At 45.3% G+C, this 26,130-nt stretch overlaps 1 protein-coding gene across 4 annotated transcripts in view; it reads left to right on the top strand.

Moving 5' to 3' along the window:
* CSNK1A1 (casein kinase 1 alpha 1) overlaps nt 1–26,130 on the top strand; it is a 41,374-nt gene that overhangs the window by 7,673 nt on the left and 7,571 nt on the right. For 3 of the 4 annotated variants that reach the window (XM_075344632.1, XM_075344634.1, XM_075344633.1), the window contains exons 2-9: nt 3,151–3,257; nt 7,740–7,866; nt 10,397–10,495; nt 15,044–15,127; nt 21,501–21,640; nt 22,020–22,098; nt 22,271–22,345; nt 22,545–22,651. In XM_075344632.1, coding sequence (XP_075200747.1) covers nt 3,151–3,257; nt 7,740–7,866; nt 10,397–10,495; nt 15,044–15,127; nt 21,501–21,640; nt 22,020–22,098; nt 22,271–22,345; nt 22,545–22,651 — 818 coding nt within the window. The remainder of the gene's footprint in view (nt 1–3,150; nt 3,258–7,739; nt 7,867–10,396; nt 10,496–15,043; nt 15,128–21,500; nt 21,641–22,019; nt 22,099–22,270; nt 22,346–22,544; nt 22,652–26,130) is intronic. The other variant, XM_075344635.1, reaches the window with a different exon arrangement.

Here is a 26,130-nt window from a genome sequence, read left to right as displayed (position 1 = left end):
CCGTAGCATTCTCATTTTTCTGGATCTATGGCTCAGTGATGGCTTATTTTTTGCCTATCATGCTTATGTTTTTAAATGTACCATTTTTGCGCAGATGCTACCTTTTGATCGCCTGTTATTGCATTTTGCGCAAAAGTTGTGGCAACAAAAAAAAACATATTTTGGAGGTTTTTTGTTTATCAGATTAATTGATTTTATATTTTCATAGATTGGGCGTTTCTGAACGCAGGGATACCAAATGTTTTTTTTTTTGTATATTTTTTTTCAACCCTTTAATTTTCAATGGGGCGAAAGGGGAGTGATTTGAACTTCTCGTGTGTGTATGTATATATATATATATATATATATATATATATATATATATATATATATATATATATATATATATATATATATATATATATATATATATATATATATATATATATATATATATATATATATATATATATATATATATATATTATAATTATAAAAATTCTAGGTCCCCTACAGGACTATAACGATTAGCAGTCTGATCGCTCATTCATTTCTCCCGATCAGAGCTGCAACGCTCAGACTGGGAGAAATGATCATCTCTTGTAACAGCCAGTACTGGGCTATTTGTTTACAAGACTTTAGTCCTGTGAGCACAGGAGTCATCACATGACCCTGTGCTACCATGACAACCACCGGATCCACTTGATTACATCATGTAAGTTCCGTTATCGGGATGTAAGTAAAGTTTCAGTGCGATCGCGGTTATAATGTCGCTGTCACTTATTGACAGCGCCATTTAAGGCGTTAAAAGGTACGGGCGGATAACGATTTTGCTTGTGCCTGGCAGGCACACGTCAGCTGTACAAATCAGCTGAGATTTGCGCCGATCTCTCCTGGCTGCTAGCGGCAGCTGGGAAGTTTAACATTATGACCGCTAGGATGTAATTTTACCACCTGCGGTCATTAAGGGGTTAAAACAAAACATTGCTACTGCAACCTGTAAGCATATTTTTTGTTCTTTACCTACTGTAATCGAGAGGGAATGAAGCCTGGGAAGGTGAGAAGTCATCCATTCATGGCCTTCACCCCTGACGGATGGCTGGGTTGCTTCACTCATCTTCTTACCTTTCCAATCAGCTTGGGGGATAGAAACATTGGTGGGAATGGTGGTCTCGGGCACCTGGGAAACTGCTGGCAGGCCCTTTCCAGAGTTATGCAGCCCCTTGGAGTACTACTTGCCTTACTCTGTAAACCTTGGTACCTGGCCTCCAGTGGTCATTTTTTTACATGGGGGTGGACAACCCCTCTAATATGCCAAACGGTGGCTAACGTCCATTGTGTTGTGAATGGTACAACACTACACTATATTTTTATTTTTTTTTTACTTTTGACTTTGGTGTTCAAAACAAGAAGCTGAAAAATAAGATGGCCAAGAACAAATTATTTGACTGTGGAGCATAGAATATGTAGGGTAGCAGCCAATCCTGAGAAGTTACATGTAGACCATTGGGTGTCAGTGGAAATGAGCAGATTCAGTGAGCTCTATTGCGATCTGCAGACAGTCATTGGTAGCATAGAATCAATGTATCGCCTATGTTTGATCGTAGGCCCTTGTGAATGGAGGGCCACAGTGTGAATTGTGGCCATAGCCTATTGGCAGTGATGGTGTGTCAAGGTCGGAGTACTGAGCGTCATTCATGAAGTATGAGGCTGTTAAGGCCAGGTCGAGACATGTGGATGTCCATTCTTCATGGTCTGGACCGTGACACACGTAGGTGCGGCATAAGCATGCAGAGACGCAAACCCTGTCACCTGTGTATTTTTAACAACTTTGTTCATTCTGGGATTTTATACGGAGTACTTATACCTTTTTTATAATTTGGATTTAAAAAAAACGTAATTTAAATTATTAAATTAAACTAATTAAATTCAACTGGTTAACACTGTACCAAAACTTTTCTTTTACCATGTGTGATTTAAAGAATTGGCCATTTTTCATTGACAATACCTTTTTAGAATTTGCGGTTTTCATAAAGTACTGGCAGACATTATACCATCCTGCAGGGCATATTTTGCCCTACATACATACAGTCTAGCCTTGGTTAACGAGAACAATCCGTTCTGGCTGTGTGCTTTTTAACAAAGTTACACTCGTTCAGCAAAGCAAGATTTCCCATAGGAAATCATAGCAATGCAGACAATTCCTTTCACAACTTGTTAAATGTCCCATCCTGGTCCCCTGTTGTCATTCCACACATGCACAAACACGCATTATGCTCACCTTACCTTCTGTTCCATCGCAGGCCTCATGGTTCTTGTAGTTCGCCGGTACAGGATGTGTATCGGGTAACCATCGCGACGAGGGAGGAACTTCCGCTGCCAGAGCGCTGACGTCAAAGGCAGGAGCCGTTTGCCTCTGATCAGCGCGCTGCCTTTGAGTAGCGTCTGACAGCAGAAGTTACCCGATACACATCCTGTAGCGGCAAACTAAAAGGACCATGAGGCCGGTGATGGAAGGTGTGTGTGTACACACCACAAGAGCGGGTTAGAACACGGTGGATGTATGGAACCGGAAGTGTGTGCGGTGAGTATTTTGCTCGTACAGCAAAGCTTGCTAGTAAACTGAGTCACAAATTTACAGAAAGCCTTGCTTGTTAAGCGGAATACTCGCTAACTGGGTTACTCGTTAACCGAGGTTCCACTGTATTGTTAAGCCAGTCCCTTCAGCCTTCTCATGTGCACAGGGGTCACCCGTGTCCCCCACCCAGAGATAAGGATCAGAAGGTTGGAAATTGGTCCTTTTTGACCCAGCGGGCTTTGTCAGAGACCGTAACAACACACTCAAATGTACCTGTATATGGGGTTTGGGGAGAGACTTTGCTGACAAGTCTGTATGGCTCGCTTTATGGTGGTAACCTAGCAAGACTTCTTATTTGCTCTATATAGAAGTGCTTACATATTTAACATGCTTTTGTGCCATCAACCATTACTTTGGTGAGTGCCCCACTGTTACTCCTTCCATCACCCCTGGATCTGTACTGGTTGTGCCATTGATGGAGTCGTGCTTGTCTGACAGTGACTAGTGTGCTGGTGACCGGTGAGGATCTCCATACACAAATGATGTTTGGGACTTGGCCATTACAGAGTTTGACTTCTTTATTTTCCTTTCAGGAGGTCGCTGTAAAGTTAGAGTCCCAGAAAGCTCGCCATCCTCAGCTGTTGTACGAAAGCAAATTATATAAGATTTTACAAGGTGGCGTGGGGATACCGCACATCAGGTAAGACTTTCTGATTTACTCCTTTGTGTTAGTGGGGATATTGTACGCAGGGCTATTTTCTCCATTTTACTTTGCGTAGCTTGCTTTTCTTCTCTTGGTATCGAAGTGCATAGGTTTAACCAATGCAACACTGGCCAATATACTCAAAAGTTCAGGTTACTAAAACAAAACCACAGAAGTGGTGCTCTATGGGCCATCCTCAGGGCAAATACATGGAGATGTGTGAGCCAGTCTGAAGCATGTGAATGAAGATGTGTCCTTCTTTCCATTGAAGTCTGCAGTGTCAGGGTATGACGTGTTGGGTTGGGCAGAGGAGGAGCCCTCAAGATCAGGAGGATCAAAGTGTACAAGGAATGAAGAACATGGGCAGGAGAGGATTTGTATGTAGCAGTGTACAAAGACAACCTTTTACTGCTAGATTCCCTTGGAAGACAATAGCCAATGTATTATTTTCAAAGGAGGCAGTTGTCATAAAACACATTAGACATCAATCCTCATTAAATTGCTTTATATTTGCAGTGTTACTTTCTTGACATAAATCAAATTACATTAGCCCTTTACCCAAAGACTATACGCACATGCAGCTTTCCCGTATAGTATGTGATGTGCTGCAGATATGGAGCTGATGCCATGGTTTGTCAGTGCAGCAGTTTGCTCTGTTGGAGATCCCACGAGGATGTGTGTCCTAAATCTGAGAGCGGCGCTTTGGATGAAGCAGAAGTGACATTGTAGTGATGTGACCTTATGAGTATTCCAGAAAAGGGATGTTCACCAACCGCTCGGAATATTAAGCAGGTTGCAGAAATATTGGCAACTTTGTCTCTTAGCAGGAGAATGCCAGGTTGCCAGAATAAGTAGAAATTTGCCACTGCAGGTTTTTTTTTTTTTTTTTTTTGGTGCCTTAATGCAGGCTAAGGTGATACTGGTGATTATTGCAGGGCATTGCAAGCTCTGTAGAAAGCAAGGCTTTAAGGGGGGGTTATCTTACGATCTTAGGCCTATGTCATGCAACACAGATAGCTGTGTAGTAATTGTCAGCCGAACCATCCTTCATCTGCTACCGTATATGTGGTAGAGATGGCAGTCAGCTGAACCGTCAATCTACTGTATGTGGGAGTGTCGGCCAAGATATCTGAGCTGAATCGTTCTTCATCCATTGTATGTGGTAGAGATGGCAGTCGGCCGCACCGTTCTTCATCCTCTGTATAATGGGTGTGTCGGCCAATATAGCTTTCAGCTGGACCGTCCTTCGTCCGCTTTATGTGGGTGTGTCGGCCAATATAGCTTTCAGCTGGACCGTCCTTCGTCCGCTTTATGTGGGTGTGTCGGCCAATATAGCTTTCAGCTGGACCGTCCTTCGTCCGCTTTATGTGGGTGTGTCGGCCAATATAGCTTTCAGCTGGACCGTCCTTCGTCCGCTTTATGTGGGTGTGTCGGCCAATATAGCTTTCAGCTGGACCGTCCTTCGTCCGCTTTATGTGGGTGTGTCGGCCAATATAGCTTTCAGCTGGACCGTCCTTCGTCCGCTTTATGTGGGTGTGTCGGCCAATATAGCTTTCAGCTGGACCGTTCTTAGTCTGCTTTATGTGGGAGTGTCTACCAAGATATAGCTCAGCTGAATTGTTCTTCAGTGGTAGAGATGGCAGTCGGCCGCACCGTTGTTCATCCGCTGTACGTGGGAGGGTCTGCAAACGGCTTTTGGCTGACCGATAGTTTGGCTGAAAGCTTTTGAAGGTGTAGGGGAGGCTTAAACTGAACTGTGGGTTTTCTACAACTACTGGGGTGCAGCTTTAGTACAAACCTTAATGCCTTGTGCGCACTAGGCGTTTTTGCTGCGTTTTTAGCGGCGTTTTTTACTGCGTTTGTGTGCTGAAAACGCAGTGACATTGCTTCCCCAGCAATGTCTATGGGTTTTCAGAAGTGCTGTCCGCACACAGCGTTTTTTTGTAGCTGCGTTTTTGTGGTGACCACAAAAATGCAGCATGTCAATTATTTCTGCGTTTTTCACCCATTGAGTTCAATGAGATGTTCAACAACACAATGAAAAACGCATATAGCTGCGTTTCTATGACTAAAAACGCAGCTATAAACGCAAGGGGTGGGCAGTATAGTGACGTGTACAGGAAGAGGATTCCTTCTGTTGGTAAACACAGAAGCATGAATCCTCCCGGTACCGTCACCGCTGCTTCCACAACCCGCCCGGTGCCATGTCAGCTCCATGCGGCGCCATGTCTGGCCGGGAGGTGGAGGCAGCGGCGAAAACAAAAGTGAACAGTAGAAAAAAAAATGTCATATATACTCACCTGTCTGCAGGGTCCCGGTGCCATGCCCGCTCCTGTCCCGGTCCCGCCGCTCTGGCTGTGTGCAGTCTCCCCGGGGCACGTACGAAGCTTGCAGGACCTGGCGGTGGATCACCTGATGCAGTCACCTGACGCATCAGCTGATAGTAATTCTTGCGGTGTCGCCGGCTTTTTCACGCCCGGCCGGCTATCAGCTGATCCTGCCGACAGGGGACTTCATCAGTTGATTACCGGCAGCTCCTGCAGCGATGGGACAGGATCAGACTCTCATCCAATCGCTGCAGGAGCTGTCGGTAATCAGCACAGGCGTGAGTATTTATTTATTTTATTTTTTTTTTTTTGCACCGATTGCATCAGCTGATTGTATAATCGGCTTTTATACAATCAGCTGATGTGCTTCAGCCCCTAGAACCTGACACATCATCTAATCGCTTTGCCTTCCAGCAAACCGATCAGATGATATTGGATCCGGATTGGACGGCGCGGGACCCTGACCTAGGATTACTGCGGAGGGGGGTTCTTTATTTCAATAAAGATGGAATCACTAATTGTGTTGTGTTTTATTTCTAATAAAAAAAAAACAGAAAAATATTTTAATCATTACTAGAAATTCATGGTGGACATGTCTAATATTGGCGTGACACCATGAATTTCGGGCTCAGGGCCAGCTGATAATATACAGCTAGCCCTAACTCCATTATTACCCAGCGAGCCACCTGGCATCAGGGCAGCTGGAAGAGTTGGATACAGCACCAGAAGATGGCGCTTCTATGAAAGTGCCATTTTCTGGGGTGGCTGCGGGACTGCAATTCACAGCGGGGGTGGCCAGAAAGCATGGGCACCCTGCACTGTGGATTCCAATCCCCAGCTGCCTAGTTGTACCCGGCTGGACTCAAAAATTGGGCGAAGCCCACGTCATTTTTTTTTTTTAAAGTATTTCATGAAATTCATGAAATATAAAAAAAGGGCTTCCCTATATTTTTGGTTCCCAGCCGGGTACAAATAGGCAGCTGGGGTTGGGGGCAGCCTGTACCTGCCTGCTGTACCCGGCTAGCATACAAAAATATGGCGAAGCCCACGTCATTTTTTTGGGGGGCAAAAAACTCCTGCATTCAGTCCTGGATGGAGGATGCTGAGCCTTGTAGTTCTGCAGCTGCTGTCTGCTCTCCTGCATACAATGAACATTTTGAAGAAGGAAATGACATCAGACCTTTTTTTTTTTTTTTTTCCCATCAACAATCTTTAATGGCATTGTGCACTGATTAAAAACGCAGTGAGCAAAAACGCACCAAATCACGGTAAAAACTCATGCGTTTTTATCGCGTTTTTTTTTAGCCGCGGGTGCGTTTTTTGAGACAAAAACGCACATAAAAACGCAGCGTGAAAAAAAACCTAGTGCGCACATACCCTAAATTGGTCAATGCTTGTAGTAACCGTTCACTACCGGCGACATGTTAAAGCGAACCTGTCGGGTCACCTGTGCCCTCCAACCCAGTAGCATTCACATCTGACTAAATTCCCCACCTAACCAGCCTTCTCTAATGTTGTTCACTTATCTCCTTTTTTTCTTATTTATAAGCTCCCTTTTTCCTAGGCTAATTAGGGCCTTGAGTAGTCGATGGGGCATTTGTTTCCCATAGTAATCGGCTCTCTATAACATGATTTCCACCAGCCGGCATCATTGCCTGCTCCTACATATGTTGCAGCTCATTTTGGCAGTGTCCCGGCTTCAGAGAGTTTATGGCATGTGAACGGAAGTCCAGAATCTATTCTTCCGGATCGTGAGCATCTCTAAAGCTGAGATGTGTACGCCCGGGCTCAGAAGTTTAGTGACTCTGCCAAAATGAGATCCTATATTAGGCGACGCTGCAATGACGCCGGCTAGAGGAAATCATGTCCACAGGGGCACAACATTGACTAGTCAAGGCCCTAATTAGCATAGGTACAGCGAGCTCAAATATTATTTATTTATTTTTTTTTTAAACATGGAGTTAAGTGAATAACATACAGGGCTGGTTAGGCGGGGAATTTAGCCATACAGATGTGAATGCTGCTGGGTTGGAGGGCATAGGGGGACCTGACCGGCTCCTTTTTAAAGTTCTGATTCTACAAGTGTAGTATAGGTACTAACACTAACATAAGTTATCAGAAGATCACATTGGAGTTCTCCTTCGTCTTTCAGGTGGTATGGACAGGAAAAGGACTACAATGTTCTAGTCATGGATTTGCTGGGGCCAAGTCTCGAAGATCTTTTCAATTTTTGTTCACGCAGGTTCACTATGAAAACCGTGCTAATGTTAGCAGACCAGGTAACCTATTGTTCTGAAGTTGTTGTTGTTTTTTTTTTTTTTTGTTTAGAGGCATTAAATGCAAATGTAGATTTAATAAGTAATAACTTTGAGTCAGAGGGGGGCTGTCCTTTATGGGTATCCACCAATTGCCAGGACTAGTGACACTTGTCACCTATCTGGTGTAGTGGTGCACATCTTGGATAGTCGGTCCATTCTCTGTGGCTTCTACAGAAAGTGTACAGCACTTTCCCTGGCAGTGCCATAGAGAATGAATAGTACATAGTCTGAGAATGTTCAGCCACGTGACGAGTGAACTGTTTTGGCGATTAATGTTGGACTGCCAGTGTCAATAAGGCTGCTTTCACACATCCGGTTTTTGCAGTGCGGCTCAAAAACGTATGCAACGAATGCGGCGAAAAAAACTGATCCGTTGCATAAGTCTTTCCATGCGGCCTGTCCGTTTTTTGACTGATGCGGCTTGATAACTGAGCATGCGCAGTTCTAAAAACTGCATCCGGCGGCCATAGGCTTGCATTGTAAATTGTGCCGCATCGCACCGGATCCGGCGCGATGCGTTTTTTCTTTTCGCCGCACAAAAAAAAGTGCCAGGCGACGTTTCATCCGGCCGCCGCATTAGCTAAATATGCCACATCTGGCAAAAAACGGACGCAATGCAAGGCCATGCGGCACAATACGGCGCTAATGCAAGTCTATGCGGAAAAACGGTTGCGTTTTTTCTGCAAAGCGCCGTATTGTGCCGCTCGGCAAAAACCGGATGTGTGAAAGCAGCCTAAGGCTGAGTTCACAGGTCTTGTAATCATCTGTTAGAGCGGATCCTGCCGAGATCAGTTGGGGGAAAAAAGTTCTGCAAATACAACTTTTGTCAGTTGTTAACTGATGTCTGCCGAATCAGGTTTTTGTGGTTTTTTTTTTTTTTTTTGTTTTTTATTGTGTATGTATGTTTGTATGTATGTTTGTATGTATGCATGTATTACATATAATCACATTGGAGTCTGTGGAGAACAGATCTGATAATGGATTGCTATTTGGCCATCTTTTATTTTGCCAACAGATCTTTTGCGGGATCCACACTAATGGATGATTACAGGATAGGTGACCTTAGCCTAAATTATGTCCTATGCTATGATAAAGCTTTGTGCACGGTTTAACCCTAATAGGGAGTTCTCCAAGATCTTGGTACCCTTTCCCCCTCATTATTCTGACTTTTGTCACATCCTCTAATTGGCTGATTGCCAGGGCAGTGGTGCTCCAGTTAACGCTGCTTCCTCATGTTTTACCAGACGCTGCCCTGTACATCTGGTGGTGGCAGTGCCCGTAAAGCAGCTCAGTCTTATCTAAATAAGACTAATCGGCTGCCTGTTCCTGCACATGCACAGGGCCGTGTCTGGTGAGCAGTGACTGCTTCTCGCTGTTTGGTAGAAATCAGACTATAGGCAACTAATCTGATATTGATGACCTATAATTTGGGTGAAGTCTTTGTAGGAGCACTTTAATTGACTTGAAAAGGATTGAGGATGACCTGGTAGCAGGTTTACTACCGTGTTTCCCCGAAAGTAAGACAGTGTCTTACTTTCTTTTTACCCCCAAAAGTGCCACTATGTCTTACTTTCGGGGTATGTCTTATATTGGAAAAAATCCCACAGCAATCGCAGCAAGTCTCCATCCAATGTACCGTATGGGGACTTGCCGCGATAGCGCCCTAAGTGTACTGCAAGTTAAGGAAACTTAACCACCAGCGACTGCACATGAGGGCACTGAGGCTGTGTGATTTTTGTATGTTGTCCATGGTCCTGATGGACCACGGACAACATTACTGCAACATTTCTCTGTAGCCGAGTGCTCAGCTGAGCGCCCGACCGCCGGCATGTGTCAGCTCTCAGCTGAGCGCTAAGCCGCCGGCATGTCAGGGCGTTCAGCTGAGCACCAGACCGCCGGCATGTGTCAGCTCTCAGCTGAGCGCTAAGCCGCCGGCATGTCAGGGCGTTCAGCTGAGCGCCAGACCGCCGGCATATGTCAGCTCTCAGCTGAGCGCTTTGCCGGCGGCATGTCAAGGTGCTCAGCTGAGCGCTCGGCCGCCGGCATGTTAGGGCGCTCAGCTGAGCGCTTTGCCGCCGGCATGTCAGGGCTCTCAGCTGAGCGCTCGGCCATAGTAACTGTACTGTAAAGAGGAAAAAAAAAATAAATACATTTTTACTACATCTTACTTTCGGGGTACGTCTTACATTAGCCGACCCCCCCCCCCCAAACCCCCACTACGTCTTACTATCGGGGAAACACGGTAGGTGATACTTTCCTGCTGAAAAGTGGTTTTCTCAAAACTACAGCAAGTAGTCTGGTAACACATCACTGGACTGAGGGTCTCTGCCTCTACATCAGGCTGTCCTCAGATTAAGTGGCAAGAACCTGGTGTCAAAATTCCTTTTTCAGCGTAAAAGGCAATACAGCTAAATAAGTAGTTAAATCTATTGGTCATGTATGTTTTGTGGTTTGCAGTTGTATCTTTCAGTATTCTATTTTCCGTTCTTAGATGATCAGTAGAATTGAATATGTACACACAAAGAATTTTATACACAGAGACATCAAACCAGACAACTTCCTAATGGGCATCGGACGTCATTGTAATAAGGTTAGTATTGTGTGCTGACTGTCGGTCGCCTCTATAAGCTTTCCGTGGCTTTGTCTTGTCATCTCATCAGATCCTCTATGTATATAACCCCCACATCATTGTCACATCCTCTTAATAATCTGAAATTAGACGAATAATATTCATGTGTTCCCATAGAGTAATTCTACTAAACCAATGTATCAGCCGAGATGTAATTAAAAGGAGTTATGCATACACATGGAATCTAATAGGAACACGTGACAAGGGTCGGCCTCCAGAGACACTTTTCAGCTAAAGGGCCCCTCTCCGTTTTGGCAGAAGTGTGAACTAGTCTTGCATTAGTATTTCGGGCTCCGCACATATATCCTGATTTGGCACAATTGATCATATACAGACACATTGCATACCTCATTTTAATTGCAGCTCTCCCACAGTTTGCTGCTATAAGTCATAATGTAAAAAAAAATTGCATGTTTTTATATATATATTTATATCTTAGTATTTTTCTGAGCTAACGTAACATGCTTCATTGAAGGTACCAATATGTTAAAAGCGGGCAGACAGGCAGCAATTGGCAAATCAATAAGCATGCTGTGCATAACATTCAACTGGGGACAGTTTTACTATAAATGTGGACACCGACTCTTCAGAAGTAGGATTGCCAATTGTACTGTGATCTGGTTGTGGGTAATGTTTACCTTTGTTTGCCTGTATGAATGCCAACTGGAGGCCAGAACATGCCAAGTGAACTGGGTCCCGACAGAGGTGCTGTTGCCTCCCTAAACACTTTTGCTTTTTGATTATAGACTTCCATGGCGGAAATGGGCGACTTTTGACTTATAATAAACTCCATTTTTCTCAGTTTTAAGCATCACACTTTTGTTTCCCCTTATCCCTCTCAAAGCTTAATTCCATTATTTTTCTCTAAAAATGCCAATGGTGCCCATCCTGTCCTGCTGCCATTTTATTTTGTACTGTTGAGCAGTCTTTATATTAAGGTCCCCATACACATTAGACAAACGTAGGCTGAGCGTGTTCGGCCGTCGGTCTCGTGTATGTGGGCATCAGCCGTCTGTAGAGATGACAGTTGTGCATGTCTGATATCAGACTGCCAAACACATTGTTCTTCCTGAGATAAGCCATCGGCCGGCCTGTCAGTCAGCAGCTTTCTCATAGAGAATACGGGGGCGCTCGGCTGAATGAGCACACTCGTGTCCTGTAGGGATGGCTGTCGGCCGACCAAATAGCTGAAGCATCGTTCAGCCGACTGCCTTATACTTTATGGCCAGTCTTCACCATGCTGCAGATCGCAACCTTTCTGTATTAGTAAAGGTGATTGTGATGTTGGCACATGTACAGCACAAAATAAAATGTATGCACCAGTATCTTGGGTATCATTGTCTGTAAAAGTACAGTTCTCCATATGCCAAAGAGGAAACTGTTCTTGTTCTACTCCTATATCCTTGGCATTTACCTCCCCCGTATTCTTGTCCTGTAAAACTCAACACACTTCTGATTGTCTAATCCGTATGAGACTTTCTCAACCGTCTGTCAAAAGGGTTTCTAGACCTAGTGGGCCATGAGAGGTGGGTTTTCACCATATGACATTCTCTTAAGATATAATAATCAGCAGTCAATAAGGGAACCTGACCACTGATTTAAGCTACCCAAAAAACTGGCAGGAGGTGTCATACTGACGAAAGGGAGCCCCTCTGAAATGCTATGGTAATTCAGAGAATACATACTTTAAAGGGAACGGAACCAATCACCAGGATTTTTGTATATAACCTAAAGCCAGTGTTATACTGCCACTATCAGCCTGATTCTATACATGCCTATAATGGTCAGCTCGGATTTTTAGGTTTTGAAATCCAAAAAAGTAAGGTTTTTATAAAATTAGCTGCTTGTTGAGTGACAGCAGCTGAGGAGCAGATCATATATTCATAGTTATCCCCTCCCCCTGTCTGAATTAGCATAAGCATTACACAAATGACTCGCTTTGTCTGTGAAGGACCTGTGTGAGGTCATACCCATGTGACCAGAAGGGGCTGGGGGGGCCCTCATCCAACAAAGCTGGATACCAGGTCACATGGGTATGACCTCACACAGGTCCTTCACAGACAAAGTGAGTCATTTGTATAATGCTTATGCTATTTCTAACAGGAGGAGGGGATAACTGAATATAGTATCTACTCTTTGTTGCTGTCATTCAACAAGCAGCTGATTTTATAAAATTTTTACTTTTTTGACCACTACAAGTATGTATAGAATCAGCCTGATAGTGCCAGTATAGCACTGGCTTTAGCTTATATACAAGGTGATTGGTTCCCTTTTTAAGGCTGGGCACAGTGTGACTAAGAGGACTATTTAGGGGTATGATCCACTGGGGTTTGCCTATCCTGCTTACCTGAGCAGGCCGATCCCTCCCTATCCAATCTATGTGAGCATGGTTGGGAGTTGTCAGAGGTGTGTCTGCACCAACTAGGTCTCAACCCTGACCACCACTGTGACCTCTTAAAACCGCGATTTCTTACTGGTCTAAAGTCAGATAACAAGGTGTCAATGTAAGTCTGGGAGCCAGAACGAGCTACTCACAGGGGTACTTTTCACGCTGCGACATTGCTAGCCGATGCTAGCGATGCCGAGCGTGATAGTACTCACCCCCGTCGCACATGCGATATCTTGTGATAGCTGCCGTAGCGAACATTATCGCTACGGCAGCTTCACACGCACTTACCTGCCCTGCGACGTCGCTCTGGCCGGTGACCCGCCTCCTTCCTAAGAGGGCGGGTCGTGCGACGTCGCACGGTAGGCGGCCAATAGAAGCGGAGGGGTGGAGATGAGTGGGATGTAACATCCCGCCCACCTCCTTCCTTCCGCATAGCCGGTGGAGGCAGGTAAGGAGATGTTCCTCGCTCCTGCGGTTTCACACACAGCGATGTATGCTGCCGCAGGAACAACATCGTATCTCCTATTGGTGCAACATTATGAAAATGGCCAACGCTACACAGATCACCGATTTACGACGCTTTTGCGATCGTTTATCGGCGCATCTAAGCTTTACACGTTGCGACGTCGTTACCGGCACTGGATGTGCGTCACTTTCGATTTGACGTGCATAGACTTGCATTGAAAAGTGACCTTCGGCACGCTTCAGCAAACACTGGAGAGATCCAGCAGGTCACAAACTGAGGAGTGGCATTGATAGACAACATGGTGGCGGTTGAGTACAAGACCAAGTGCAGGGAATATAGATTAGAAGCACCACTGCATCGGTAAAGGAAGGATCAGATGATGGGTATCCGGTTTTAAAACTGGCCCATTTTGTAGTAATGCCACAATTCAGTGCGTTTTTCTGGCACTATTTCTCATTTAATTCTAGTTCTTGTATGTCTCATGAACTGATGCCTGAAAATGTAAATTCCTGCCCAAAGATGAAGTGACATTTTAAGACTTTGGCCTCTAAGTTCAGGGTCACCTGTCCCAACTACCCCTAAGTGGTGTCTTTATGTAAAGAATGGGCACCTGATGTTTTGTAGCATAAGGACCATCTCGTGCAGACCCGCTCACTAGTGCTGGAGACCCCTTGTTACTCCCATGGGTTGTCATTTCATACTATTGGCCTCCCGTGATTGCCTGTGTCAGTAAAATGTCAGGCGAGTGTTTGCCCTTGATATAAACTGCTTAGAGGATCAGAAGTGTGTGGAGCTTAAACGGCAGGTTTTGTATCCTTGTCTGTCTATACTGGCTTTCTTAAATGCAAAATTAAAGAACACAACGGTATTTAATTTGGATTAAAAAAGAACAATTGTTTCCCCGTGATGCCCATGAATGCCTAAACTCCTTTTTATTTTTAAACCCTTCCTCCCCTTTTCTGGCATTTCCTTTCCTTTCCTGCCGATATCATGTACACCCCAAGCATGCATCTCGTGTGCAGTTACTTCTAAGATCCATAGTCCAGATGGCAGAAACCAAACAAGTAATTCCACAGACCAGCATAGGTGGGAGGCTGCGGTACTGTGCCATAGGGGCAGGACCACCTGGTAACTGGCATCACTTTCCCATACATGAAGGTCTTATTAAATGCCAGCTATTGTGCTCCTGTAGTAACAAGGCCTGCATGCTTATCACTATGACCAGGTAACAAAATGCCTTACACCTCTTCCTTACTGAAGATTTCCTGTAACCTTATGTGAATGGGTGTTTTGAGAAAGGGCATTTTGGGAAATGAAGCAGCTGCTTTTGGGGCCTCCTCCCCTAACAGAGGCGCTCTTTGCTCCTGTGCTATGGAAGGGATCCATTAATTGTTTGGCGAATTAAAAAAGAAATTGGCAGTATCATAACCTTAAATGGCCTTTTCTGAAATGTGGGACAAATTTTGTAGAAATTAAATTTGGAAGGGTTAAAAACAAAAACTAAACAAAAGGTTCTCCATAGTTAGCTAGTTGGTGGAAGGAGGATGGCATTTGACTCCCCTGTTACCGCCTCGGTGTTGCCTGTCTGCGCCGGCCATTGTTGCAATGTTAGCGATACTGTTTGATGCACTGCCACCCTCTATTGTCTGTTCAGTGTTTCGAATCTCCAGTGGGGAAGAGGAAAAGAAGCATGACTGTTAGTACTTCTCAGGACCCATCTTTCTCAGGATTAAACCAGGTCTGAAAACTCTCCTTTTCCACCTTCCACCCCAAATTCATGTGCTTTTTATCCTTGGTTTTCCCTTCTACTTATTTTAACCAAACAATCCAGGCCTTGCACAAGCACCTCTTATGTTGGCATTATTCAGACATACTTGGCAAACATGCAACATTACTAAGAATGTGTATGCTTTATTTATTGCTGAATGTTTTTCTGGATTTTTTTTTTTCCTTTCACTTTTTGTGCAACCTGCATAAGAGCATGCTTCAGAGAAGACCAGACCCCTTTTAGGAAGTGACCCGCTGCATGCCTTGGACTTGTCTGCGCCACAGTCATCTGTTGGCAAAGTTGCACGTTGTAATGTTTGATAATCCAGGGTTTAGTGTTGTTTCCGTGTGGCCACAATGTTTGCACACCATTCAGTGTGACTTTTTTTTTGTTTACGGTTTGCATTGTACTTTATTATCGTGTAACTTCCATATTTCCATTTGGTGATAGTGCTGGCTCGTCCACTTCTCATCACAGATTGCAGTAGCCTAAATAAGCTATTCTACTGCCAGTTCAGTACCGTAATATACATTCCTCTATGGCATCGCTCATTCTGATGTGCTGATATGTGATGTGCCATGTTCCTTTGTGTTTCAAGGCTATACAGTGTGTCCACCCATATCCTGTCCACCGCCACTAACTTGAGAACGGCGGCAGCTATAGGCATAGAAGTGGTGTCTAGGTATAGTAAAGTAGCCATGTGCTACGCAATGAAACCACCTATAGCGCCACCTGGTGGAAAACAACGGAGTTATCATTTTTATCTTGAAAACAGAACGAGAGAGAAAAAAAGTGAATCACAAAGTTGTAGGGTATCATCAATTCAATACAAATCGATACCTTGCATACAGAAATGCTATGATATGAAACCCATGACCCCTCCCCAAAACATTGAATGCTGGTCACGCATATGGCGCTCATTTAACTTTGATGCTCAAAGTGGCCACCACCAGCTGCAATGCACATCTGGACTCTGGACAGCATACTGTATCTTGCTGCACGTTGTGCAATATGGTAGGTGACACGTTTGCACAAGCATCTGTGATACGTCGTCGTAGGTCCTGCAATGTTGGTGGAGGGGGTTGCATATACCTGCTGTTTGATGTGACCTCACAGAAAGAAGTCCAATGGGGTCAGGTCAGGTTAGAGTGGAGGCCACTCCACGCAGCCACCATATCCAATGACTTGTAGGAAGGTCTCCATGAGGTATCGCTTCACGTCCGCAGCCTTGTGAGTTTTACACGTTCTACTCATAGCATTTCTGTAGCGATTCGTATTGAATTGATGATGCCCTACAACTTTGTAGTTCACTTTTTTTCTCTCTCGTTCCGTTTTTGAGATAAAAATGCTAACTCCGTTGTTTTCCACCAGGTGGCGCTATAGGTGGTTTCATTGCGTAGTGCATGGCTACTTTACTATACCTAGACACCACTTCTATGCCTATAGCTGTCGCCGTTCTCAAGTTAATGGCGGTGGACACACTGTATAATGGCTAATATGCTTCCCAGGTTCAGCGCTCCACTTCAGTAATGGTTTCCACAGAGGAGGTGAGCTTCTTATGAGGGCACATGACCAGTGATGTGTGAAGGGGCTGGCTGCTCATTTCAATGGTTACCCAAGCCCTCTCATGCACATCATTGGTCACACTCTAACATTTGGGTGCCCTCTGCTGTGTCAAAACTGGTGGTTTGAGGGGCATTAAAACCAGGACGTTGGGTCAAATATAGAAACATAAAATTGTTTGCAATGTTTGGGCCAGCTGTTATCTTTTTGAATGGTTAGCAGAGCTTAACTGGGAGGGAGCATGGCAGATTCATCATTTACATCACATTAGTGGTGTGAATTTATAACAAATGTCCTCTAGTCCCTGACTGTTGTAGAGTCCTTTCAGTAGAGCACAGTGGCATCATATTTGAGGCAATGCCCTTTAAAGGGTCTCGCCATTGTTTGAAATACTGTAACTGCGCATGGTGAAATACTTTAGGCTCCATTTATCAAGTCTGCTGGTTTCATCTGCCTGTCTTGATAAAGATGGATGCACTGGAGAAAGACATGCTGAATTCATTAAAGGAATTGCTGGGCCTAAATCTGAGTCTGCACTCATTGTGTGTGGGACTGTAGACTTGTTAAAGAGGACCAACCACCAGGATTTTCCTATATAAACTAAAGCCAGTGCTCTACTGGCACTATCATGGTGATTGCACATATATCTTTAGGCCGGGGCCACACGGGGCACTGCTGCGATGCCCGCATGAGACTCGGCTCGTGCTGGCAGCACAGCAGGAGCTAAGTGTCATACGAGTGTGCCTGCATCTGAGGTCCGATCATGTGAGCAGACCTCAGCTGCGAGGGGCGGGCTGGCACAGAGGATTCTCCCTCTCTCCTTCGTAGCCGGCTATCGCGATTCTCGCTCTGCACTCGCGGTACACCGGTGTACCGCGAGTGTAGTGCGATTTTTCTCTCGCCCCATACACTTGAATGGGTGCGAGAGAAAGAGTCTCGCATTACAGTAGCAGCATGCTGCGATTGTTTTCTCGGTCCGATTAGGGCTGAGAAAATAATCGCTCATGTGTGCTGGCACACAGGCTAGAATTGGTCCGAGGGGAATGCGATGTTTTATCACACTCCACTCTCGCCAATTTTCTCGCCGTGTGGCTTAGGCCTTAGTGGTCAGCTAGGATGTATAGTAGTTTCTGAAGTACAGGCAAGTAAAGTATGTGAAATGTACTGTTATTTGATGATAGCTGCAACAGAATATCTATTAGGTGGGTCGGGTTTTGCTAATTTTCCCTTCCCGTCTGCCTGTTTTGTTTTTCGTCCCTCTTTCCTCCCCCTGTAATAACAGGCAGACGGGGGCAGGAATAACTAGCAGTTATTCTATCGCACTGATCATCAAATAACTGCATATCACAAACTTTACTTGCATATATTTCAGAAACTATACATCCGATCTCACAACTAATGGTATGTATAGAATCAGCAGAATAGTGCCAGTATAGCACTGGCTTTAGTTTATATAGGAAAATCCTGGTGGTTGGTTCCCTTTTAAATCCTGAGATCGCTCCAGTGTCAGAGCTGGGAATGTGGGTCATTTGGTCACAAGTATGTGTTATACATACTCCTGGCCAGAATGTGACTAGAGGGGTGTGGCTTCGCTCTTGACACCTGACACTGAATGAGGCTTGTCAGATTCTGGGCTGGACTATTCATATCACATACTCGCAGCCACGTGACCACCGATTCTGGTTTGGACCCCGGAGAATCTTCACAGCGCAGTCTGCACATTGTGAGCATCCATGAGTCTACAGTCAGTGACAGTGACTGCAGTCTTGTGGATTTAGACCTGACAACCCCATTAATGAATTCAGCATGTCTTCAGTGCATGTGAAAATGGTAGTCTTGATGAATTGGGGGGTAAAGTATTTTACCATTTACTGTTACAGCATTTCAAGCGGTGTTGGTGGTGTCTAGTGTAAAGAATCTTTTGCTTGTCCACAGGGTAACTTGTTTATCAGTGGGGGTCCAAGTGGTCGATCGCCTACGGATCAGCAGAGCGTGGTACTTTTATCCGGTCACAATGAAGCAGTAAAGTGCATGCCCAGCCACCGCACCAATCTGGGTCATCCAGCTCTGGTAACCCATAGGAAATAGAGCAGTGCCGTTCTGCTGCTTGATGGAATTACGAGTGGTTGGTCTCCCACAAACTGTCATTCCTTGGTGGCTGTCTTAAGCTGATAGATTGCGATTGGTTTGTCTGTTACCTTTTTGGATTAAGACCAAAGAAGCACATCAGTTTGTCAGCCTGGCATAGAAAATGATGTTATGGGTGTCTGTAGTATGGCATGATGCCCTGACAGTGGGCACCACAAACCTCTTAGGTGCATTAGTTTGTTATTAAGAGGTTGATTCTGCATAGAAGAATATTCTGGGTTAGCTCACATGTAGAGATTTCGGCTATATTTCTATTTGAATGTGGATTGCAGAGAACACTGGGCATGGAGAAGTCCCATTTAGCTTAACAAAACTGGTGTGGTCCATAAAATGTGTCTGTCGTGTGTGAATTCACCCCACCTGTGCGTCCAGCTTTAGTGTTTCCATTTGTTGGATGCATCTGTGGTTAGACTGAGGAATGAGCTCAGCGGTCCGGCTTGGTGTTCTGCATGTCTGTGCACGTCTGTTCTGTGGAGTACAGGGAATGCATGGCACCTTGTGTTACGGATACTCTGGCTGGAGAATGCGAATTTACGTCTGACCCTACGCTCGCTACTTGCGTAAACTTTAACCGTGGTTTCATTTTATGGGGGCTCTGTGTACGTGGAGAAATTGAGATGAATTTAGGGTTAACAGGTCTTGACAAAGTATTTTCTGAAACTATTTCTCAAGTAGACCAGCAGTGACAGCTGAATGACTGACTTATTTGGTTGTCAGGACATTTTTAGGCCAGTTTTATGCGTCTGAGATGTATGACCAGTGCTTGGATTCGAGTACATGACCCAACATGGGGTCTCCTGACCAGAGCTTCCTCCATAGACCTATATGCAGGAGGTCAGAGTATTCCATGCATCTCACATGAAACTGGCCTTGGTCTGTGTGAAATTTTAGAACATTTCATGAAAACTGTTCACAACTAGTAGTCTCCAGAAAAATGTGCATTTGTTACATACAGGCTTCAATGCAAGTGGTGAAAGCCGCAATGAATTCTGTGCAAAGATGACATGTTCTAGATGTCGGGCTCTGCAGACATTAAAGGGGTGGTTCACCCATGTTCATTATTGGCCCCAACAATATTTTGAGATACAAGGTTTCTCTTAAATACCTTGTGTTGCCAATAGTGCCTGTGAGCAGTGCTATTGTGGGCCGCCCTTCCCCCCATCGCCTGATCTCAGGCATCCGGTGATGTCACATCAACTTGCTGCTCACCTGACATCACCGTGGCCAGCCCCAGTCTGAGTGACTGGGCTGTGGGCAGCATTTCACCATCCATCACAGCCCAGCGTCAGTGCAGCACCTCCCTGCTCCCGCCTCCACTGCAGTGTGCCGCAAGCCAGAGACACGCGGGGCTGACGAGCGGTGAAACGCTGCCCACAGCACAGGCACTCACGGAGACTGGGGCCGGCCTCGGTGATCAGGAGGTTGATGTGACATCATCGGATCCCCGAGGTCACAGAGCCCGGGGGTTCAGGAGATGGGGAATAGCTGTCCACAATAGCGCCGCTCACAGGCACTGTTGCCAACACAAGGTGGTAATAATAATAATAATAATAATATATTATTAGCCATTTATTCCATTTCCAAGTGAAAGAGGGTATACGTATAACAATCAACAGTACAAAACAGACAGGTACAGGAGGAGAGAGGACCCTGCCCGCGAGGGCTCAGTCTACAGGGAATGGGTGATGGTACAATAGGTGAGGACAGAGCTGGTTGCGCAGTGGTCTACTGGACTGAGGCTATTGTAGGTTGTAGGCTTGTTGGAAGAGATGGGTCTTGAGGTTCCTCTTGAAGCTTTCCACGGTAGGGGAGAGTCTGATGTGCTGAGGTAGAGCGTTCCAGAGTATGGGGGAGGCACGGGAGATAACTTGTACGCGATTGTGGGAAGAGGAGATAAGAGGGGAGTAGAGAAGGTCTTGTGAAGATCTGAAATTGCGTGCAGGTAGGTACCGGGAGACTAAGTCACAGATGTAAGGAGGAGACTGGTTGTGGATGGCTTTGTATGTCATTGTTAATGTTTTGAACTGGAGTCATTGGGCGATGGGAAGCCAGTGAAGGGATTGGCAGAGTGGCGAGGCTGGGAAATAGCGAGGGGGGAGAGGTGGATTAAGCGGGCCGCAGTGTTTAGGATAGATTGGAGAGGTGCAAGAGTGTTGGAAGGGAGGCCAGAGAGCAGGAGATTGCAGTAGTCGAGGCGGGAGATGAGGGCATGCACTAATGTTTTTGCTGATTCTTGGTTAAGGAAAGGTATTTGAGAGAACTTGTTGCTCAAGATATCATTGTGGCCAATAATGAATTTTGGTGATCCACTTCTTAACACTATGTAGATGTAATTTGCTGCTGCCTTCTCTACTTGGCTGGTACTGTTACATTGCACATTTTCTATAAATTCTGGCTGTGTGAACATACCCTTGAGATGTTTCCAATCCCAAAAAAGTAATGACCTCTTCAGAATGAAGTGACCATAGTGCTGCGCCCAGTTCAGCTTTTCTCTACAAACCATTGCAATACGTTACCTATTATGTGAAAGGCTGCCCCTCCTATATGAAACTCTGTAATCTGTGCATGTCTCCAGATTGACCCTGCTGCTTTTCAACGCTCTTGATATTAATACTACTTTTCCTTTTACAAGTTATTCCTTATAGACTTTGGTCTGGCCAAAAAGTACAGAGACAACAGAACAAGGCAGCACATACCTTACAGAGAAGACAAAAACTTGACTGGCACAGCCCGCTACGCCAGTATCAATGCCCACTTAGGAATTGAGCAAAGGTAACAATCCCTTATTGTTTTGATTTCCATTTGCTTACCTTGATTTACATTGAATTATAATCGCGCACCACTATGTATGCCCTGAATATTCTCTGTACAGTAATGAGACATACCGGTAATAAGGAAACTACCATCCGTTGTCACTGCGTCCTGCATTTTGTCCTTGTTTTAGTAAGCTTACAATCTGTGCGATGCCGGAGAAGTGAGTCCTCATTCTCTGGTCACTCTTCACCAATATAACCACCTCACATCTACGGTCACTTTGAACATCTTTCTACCAAAGTTTGCACACTTCTTGCCACGTAGCCAAGTTTGACCAAATATTCTAGGTATGCGTGGCCTCTTATTTATGTTTCCCACCTTTTCTTCCCTCTAATAGTCGTCGCGATGACATGGAGTCTCTAGGATATGTGCTAATGTATTTCAACAGAACCAGCCTTCCGTGGCAAGGATTAAAGGTAGGCAATGTTCTTCACTTTCATTAGCTACACAAATGTAGCTTCTTCTGAATGTACCCCATGCTCCACCCCTCTACTTCCACTTTATTTCTATTGTCCACTATGTCTGTGTCCATCCTGTTTAACATTGTATTGCACAACCTTTTTATATTGTGAACCACATGTTCCACAGGCGGCAACCAAGAAACAAAAATACGAAAAGATCAGTGAAAAGAAGATGTCTACTCCTGTTGAGGTTTTGTGTAAGGTAAGACACTGAAATCACATGACGACCGCCATTACATAAGTGGTTTAGACTGGAAGTGCCACTGACTTCTATACAACTGGTCGGTCAATATCTTATGTCACGCTTTATCCAGTTTCCCTCCTGCTTTTTATGCAGGGCTGCCATGTGTAGATAAGCACTATGATTTAGGATTTTTTAACTCCCATTATCCTTTCAACAGGGATTTCCTGCAGAATTTGCTATGTATCTCAATTATTGTCGTGGATTGCGTTTTGAGGAGGCGCCAGACTACATGTATCTGAGGCAACTCTTCCGAATTCTGTTCAGGTTTGTACATGGATATTGAGGGTTTCCACAAACAGTTAATGTTAAAGGTTTTATTATTCCCAGAACTATTGATTAAAATAAAGTTCCTTAAGTCGGTGTTTAAAAATTAAAGAAAAATCTTCCTTTGCTGAGATCTTCTATATGTGCCTCTACCATGTACTGTGTAATGGCAGTGTCTGACTATACAGGGACATGGTCTGATCGTACCACTGTGAAATTTCCCAGTATGCTCTGCCATCCCCCTAATGCCAAGCCTGTCTCCTGAACAGTTCTCATTAGACTCCTGCAGTTAGGAGGCCTGTGGTCACATGACTGTGAAGTCAAAGGTCCTTAAGCAATATGAATCCCAAAATACAGCTGCTGGGGTTCCAAAGAGTGGAGCCCTGAGAATTTGAGCAGTTTGATCCCCCCTCTAATGCCAGCCCTGACTGTAACTAGGGCAAGGCTTGTATTTCAAGCATTCTCCAGAAATCCTGTTAAATTATGATAGGGCTTATTTTTAGGGAACCACTGTAGCTGACTCGCTCAATGCCTTAGCCTCAATCTACCTATGGAGCTTCGTTTTGAGGCTCCATAGACTTAAGGGGTGGTTCACCCATATTTTTATTGTCTAGTTCGATATTGTGTTGAGAAGCAATGTTTCTCTCAAATACCTTGTGTTGGCAATAGTGCCTGTGAGGCACTATTGCAGACCGCTGTTCCCCGCTCTGGTGACGTCACGTCCCTGTGGCCGGCTGTAGTCTTTCTGACTCGCTGAGCTGTGGGCTGTGTTTCTCCGCTTGTCACAGCTCCCTCCTCCCTCACAGCAGAATGCTGCAAGCAGGAGACTCACCACTTGTCACAGTTCAGCGTAACACCGGCCACAGCCCAGTGAGTCAGGAAGACTGCAGCCGGATTCAGGGATGTGACGTGTCCGGAACTTGACGGTGACGTCACTGGAGCAGGGAAAAGCGGTCTGCAATAGCGCCTCTCACAGGAACTATTGCCAACACAAGGGATTTGAGAGAAACATTGTTTCTCAATACAATATCGAACTAGACAATAAAAAATATGGATGAACCACCTTTTTAAATTAAGTTACTTGTGGGTCACTGAGAGCAGCATGACCCAGCCAGTTTGCAGGGCAGTGACCTCACCGACAGGAGAACTGCTCTGGACACCGGAGAGAGTGGCATTAGGCAAGTGTATTAATATATTACAGGCACATACATTTAATACACACAAATATATGGGCGTGCTTCCTTAATTTAAGGGTGGGGGGACTGCAATTTAGACACTTTCCTTTGGAACGGTTTTTAGGATTCTTAAATTCCTGTTTGAGGTAACACCTGTACATAGCGGCAAGGGTCAGATCCAGATTTTTGTATTGAAGCATCTAATGGGTCTGTCCAAGGGTTAACTGTGAAGGGGAGAGGAGGAGCAGTGTGTGCTGTGACCTCTCCTTTTGTAATTGGGGCATCCTGTGTTATCTGCTGTGTATAGTGGTGTTACCCTGTGATCCTGACTGATTATGTGGAGACTTCCTGAAAGGCCAAGTCTAAAGCCCCAGTGGCCAGTGTGAAAACGGCACAATTTTCTTAAAATTGCAAACACTTTTTACATACCTTTTTAACACAAAATGTAATCATTAGATCATTTTCATATTTTTTTTAAACTTGCAATTGTCTGACTTTTATAATTATATACTGCAATATTATTATATTGCTGTATATACTCTAAATCGTGGTGTCTGTTATCCAGCCAAAGGCCAAGCTGCATAATAGGAGTACAAAGATGGCTGCTGAATGCCCTTGTGGCTTGTTGTCATGGTAACCAATCTGTTTCCTACGATCATGTAGTGAAAGGCCGATTGGAAGCACTCAATGGTTTTTTTTTGTTTTTTTTTTTTAAAGCACCACTCCGGTGTTTTTTTTTTTTGTTTCCACCGCTGAAGTGGTGCTTTGAATCTAACTCCCCTTTCGTACACTCACCTTCTGACGGCTTCATCTTCTATCGCCGGAACTCCGGTCGGTTTTGGCGATTTGTTACCTGTCGCCAGCTCTGGTGTTTGGAGTGTGCCAGATGTCACAACTCGATATAATTTTAAGAGCCTTAAGGCCACTTTACACGCTGCGACATCGCTCAAGCGATTTCGTTGGGGTCCCGGAATTTGTGATGCACATCTGGTCGCTTTAGCGATGTCTTTGCGTGTGACACCCATGAGCGATTTTAAATCGTCGCAAAAACGGTCAAAATCGCTCATCGGTGACATGCCCCCCTATTCTCGACTATTGCTGCTCGGTGTACGAAGTAGTTTGTCGCTCCTGCGGCAGCACACATCACTATGTGTGACACCGCAGGAACGAGTAACCTCACCTTACCTGCGCCCGCCCGCAATGAGGAAGGAAGGAGGTGGGCGGGATGTTACGTCCCGCTTAATCTCTGCCCCTCCACTTCTATTGGGCGGCGGTTCGGTTCGGTGACTCTGCTGTGACGCTGAACGAACCGCACCCTAAAGCTATGTGCGCACGTTGCGTACTAGCCCTGCAGATATTTCTGCAGCGATCTGAAGAGCACATGTGCGCTTTAGATCGCTGCAGAAATGTCCGTAGTGAGCGCCGATTCCATGCGCTCTGCCTGCAGCTCCTGCCATAGACAGAGCAGGAGCTGCCGGCAAAGCGCAGGAAAGAAGTGACATGTCACTTCTTTTTGCGCAGCGCTTCGGCAGTAGCCGAAGCGCTGCGCTCTGAGACGCCACGTGCGCACGGCCCCTGCACAATCTCCATAGACTGTGCAGGGGACGCAGGACGCATGCAGTTACGCTGCGCTGCAAAGCGCAGCGTAACTGCATGAATTTACGCAACGTGCGCACATAGCCTTAGAAAGGAGGCAGTTCGCCGATCAACGCAACGTCGCAGAGCAGGTATGTGCGTGTGACGCTGCCGTAGCGATAATGTTCACTACGGCAGCAATCGCACGATATCGCATGTACGATGGGGGCGGGTGCTTTCACGCTCGACATGGCTAGCAATTGCTAGCGATGTCGTAGCGTGTAAAGCGGCCTTTATTCTGGCTCTTGTAGAGATGCCTTCGGAGCTTGTGACATAACGTGTGACTGGAAGCTGCCGGAAGATGAGTATGACAAGGGGCATGGGACTTATAATTAAAGAGCCAATGCAGTGCTGGAAAGAGAAAAAAAACCCACAGCTGGAGTAGTGCTTTCAATACAGCATCTAAATGGGTATCAATTGGAGCTCCCCTCCGGCTGCTAGTGTTAGTGACAGATGCCAGCTGTGTAACACAGCTTTACCTCCTGTGGAATGAGCTCAGCTTCTTAGCATTCTCTACACTTGGAGGGCCCTGCTCGGACATGTAGTTATGTAACTATAAGGGGTTAACCTTTAAATATTCCTCTTCATTGGGTATTTCTATGCTCTTACTAATGCATGTGTAGTATTCCTTGCTTTTTAGCATTGCAGCCTAGCTTTGTACTGCACTGT

This window comes from Anomaloglossus baeobatrachus, chromosome 4 (assembly GCF_048569485.1).
Source record: "Anomaloglossus baeobatrachus isolate aAnoBae1 chromosome 4, aAnoBae1.hap1, whole genome shotgun sequence".
Classification (NCBI taxonomy): domain Eukaryota; kingdom Metazoa; phylum Chordata; class Amphibia; order Anura; family Aromobatidae; genus Anomaloglossus; species Anomaloglossus baeobatrachus.
Note: the sequence above shows the minus strand (reverse complement) of the source record. Positions and strands in the feature narration are given on the sequence as shown.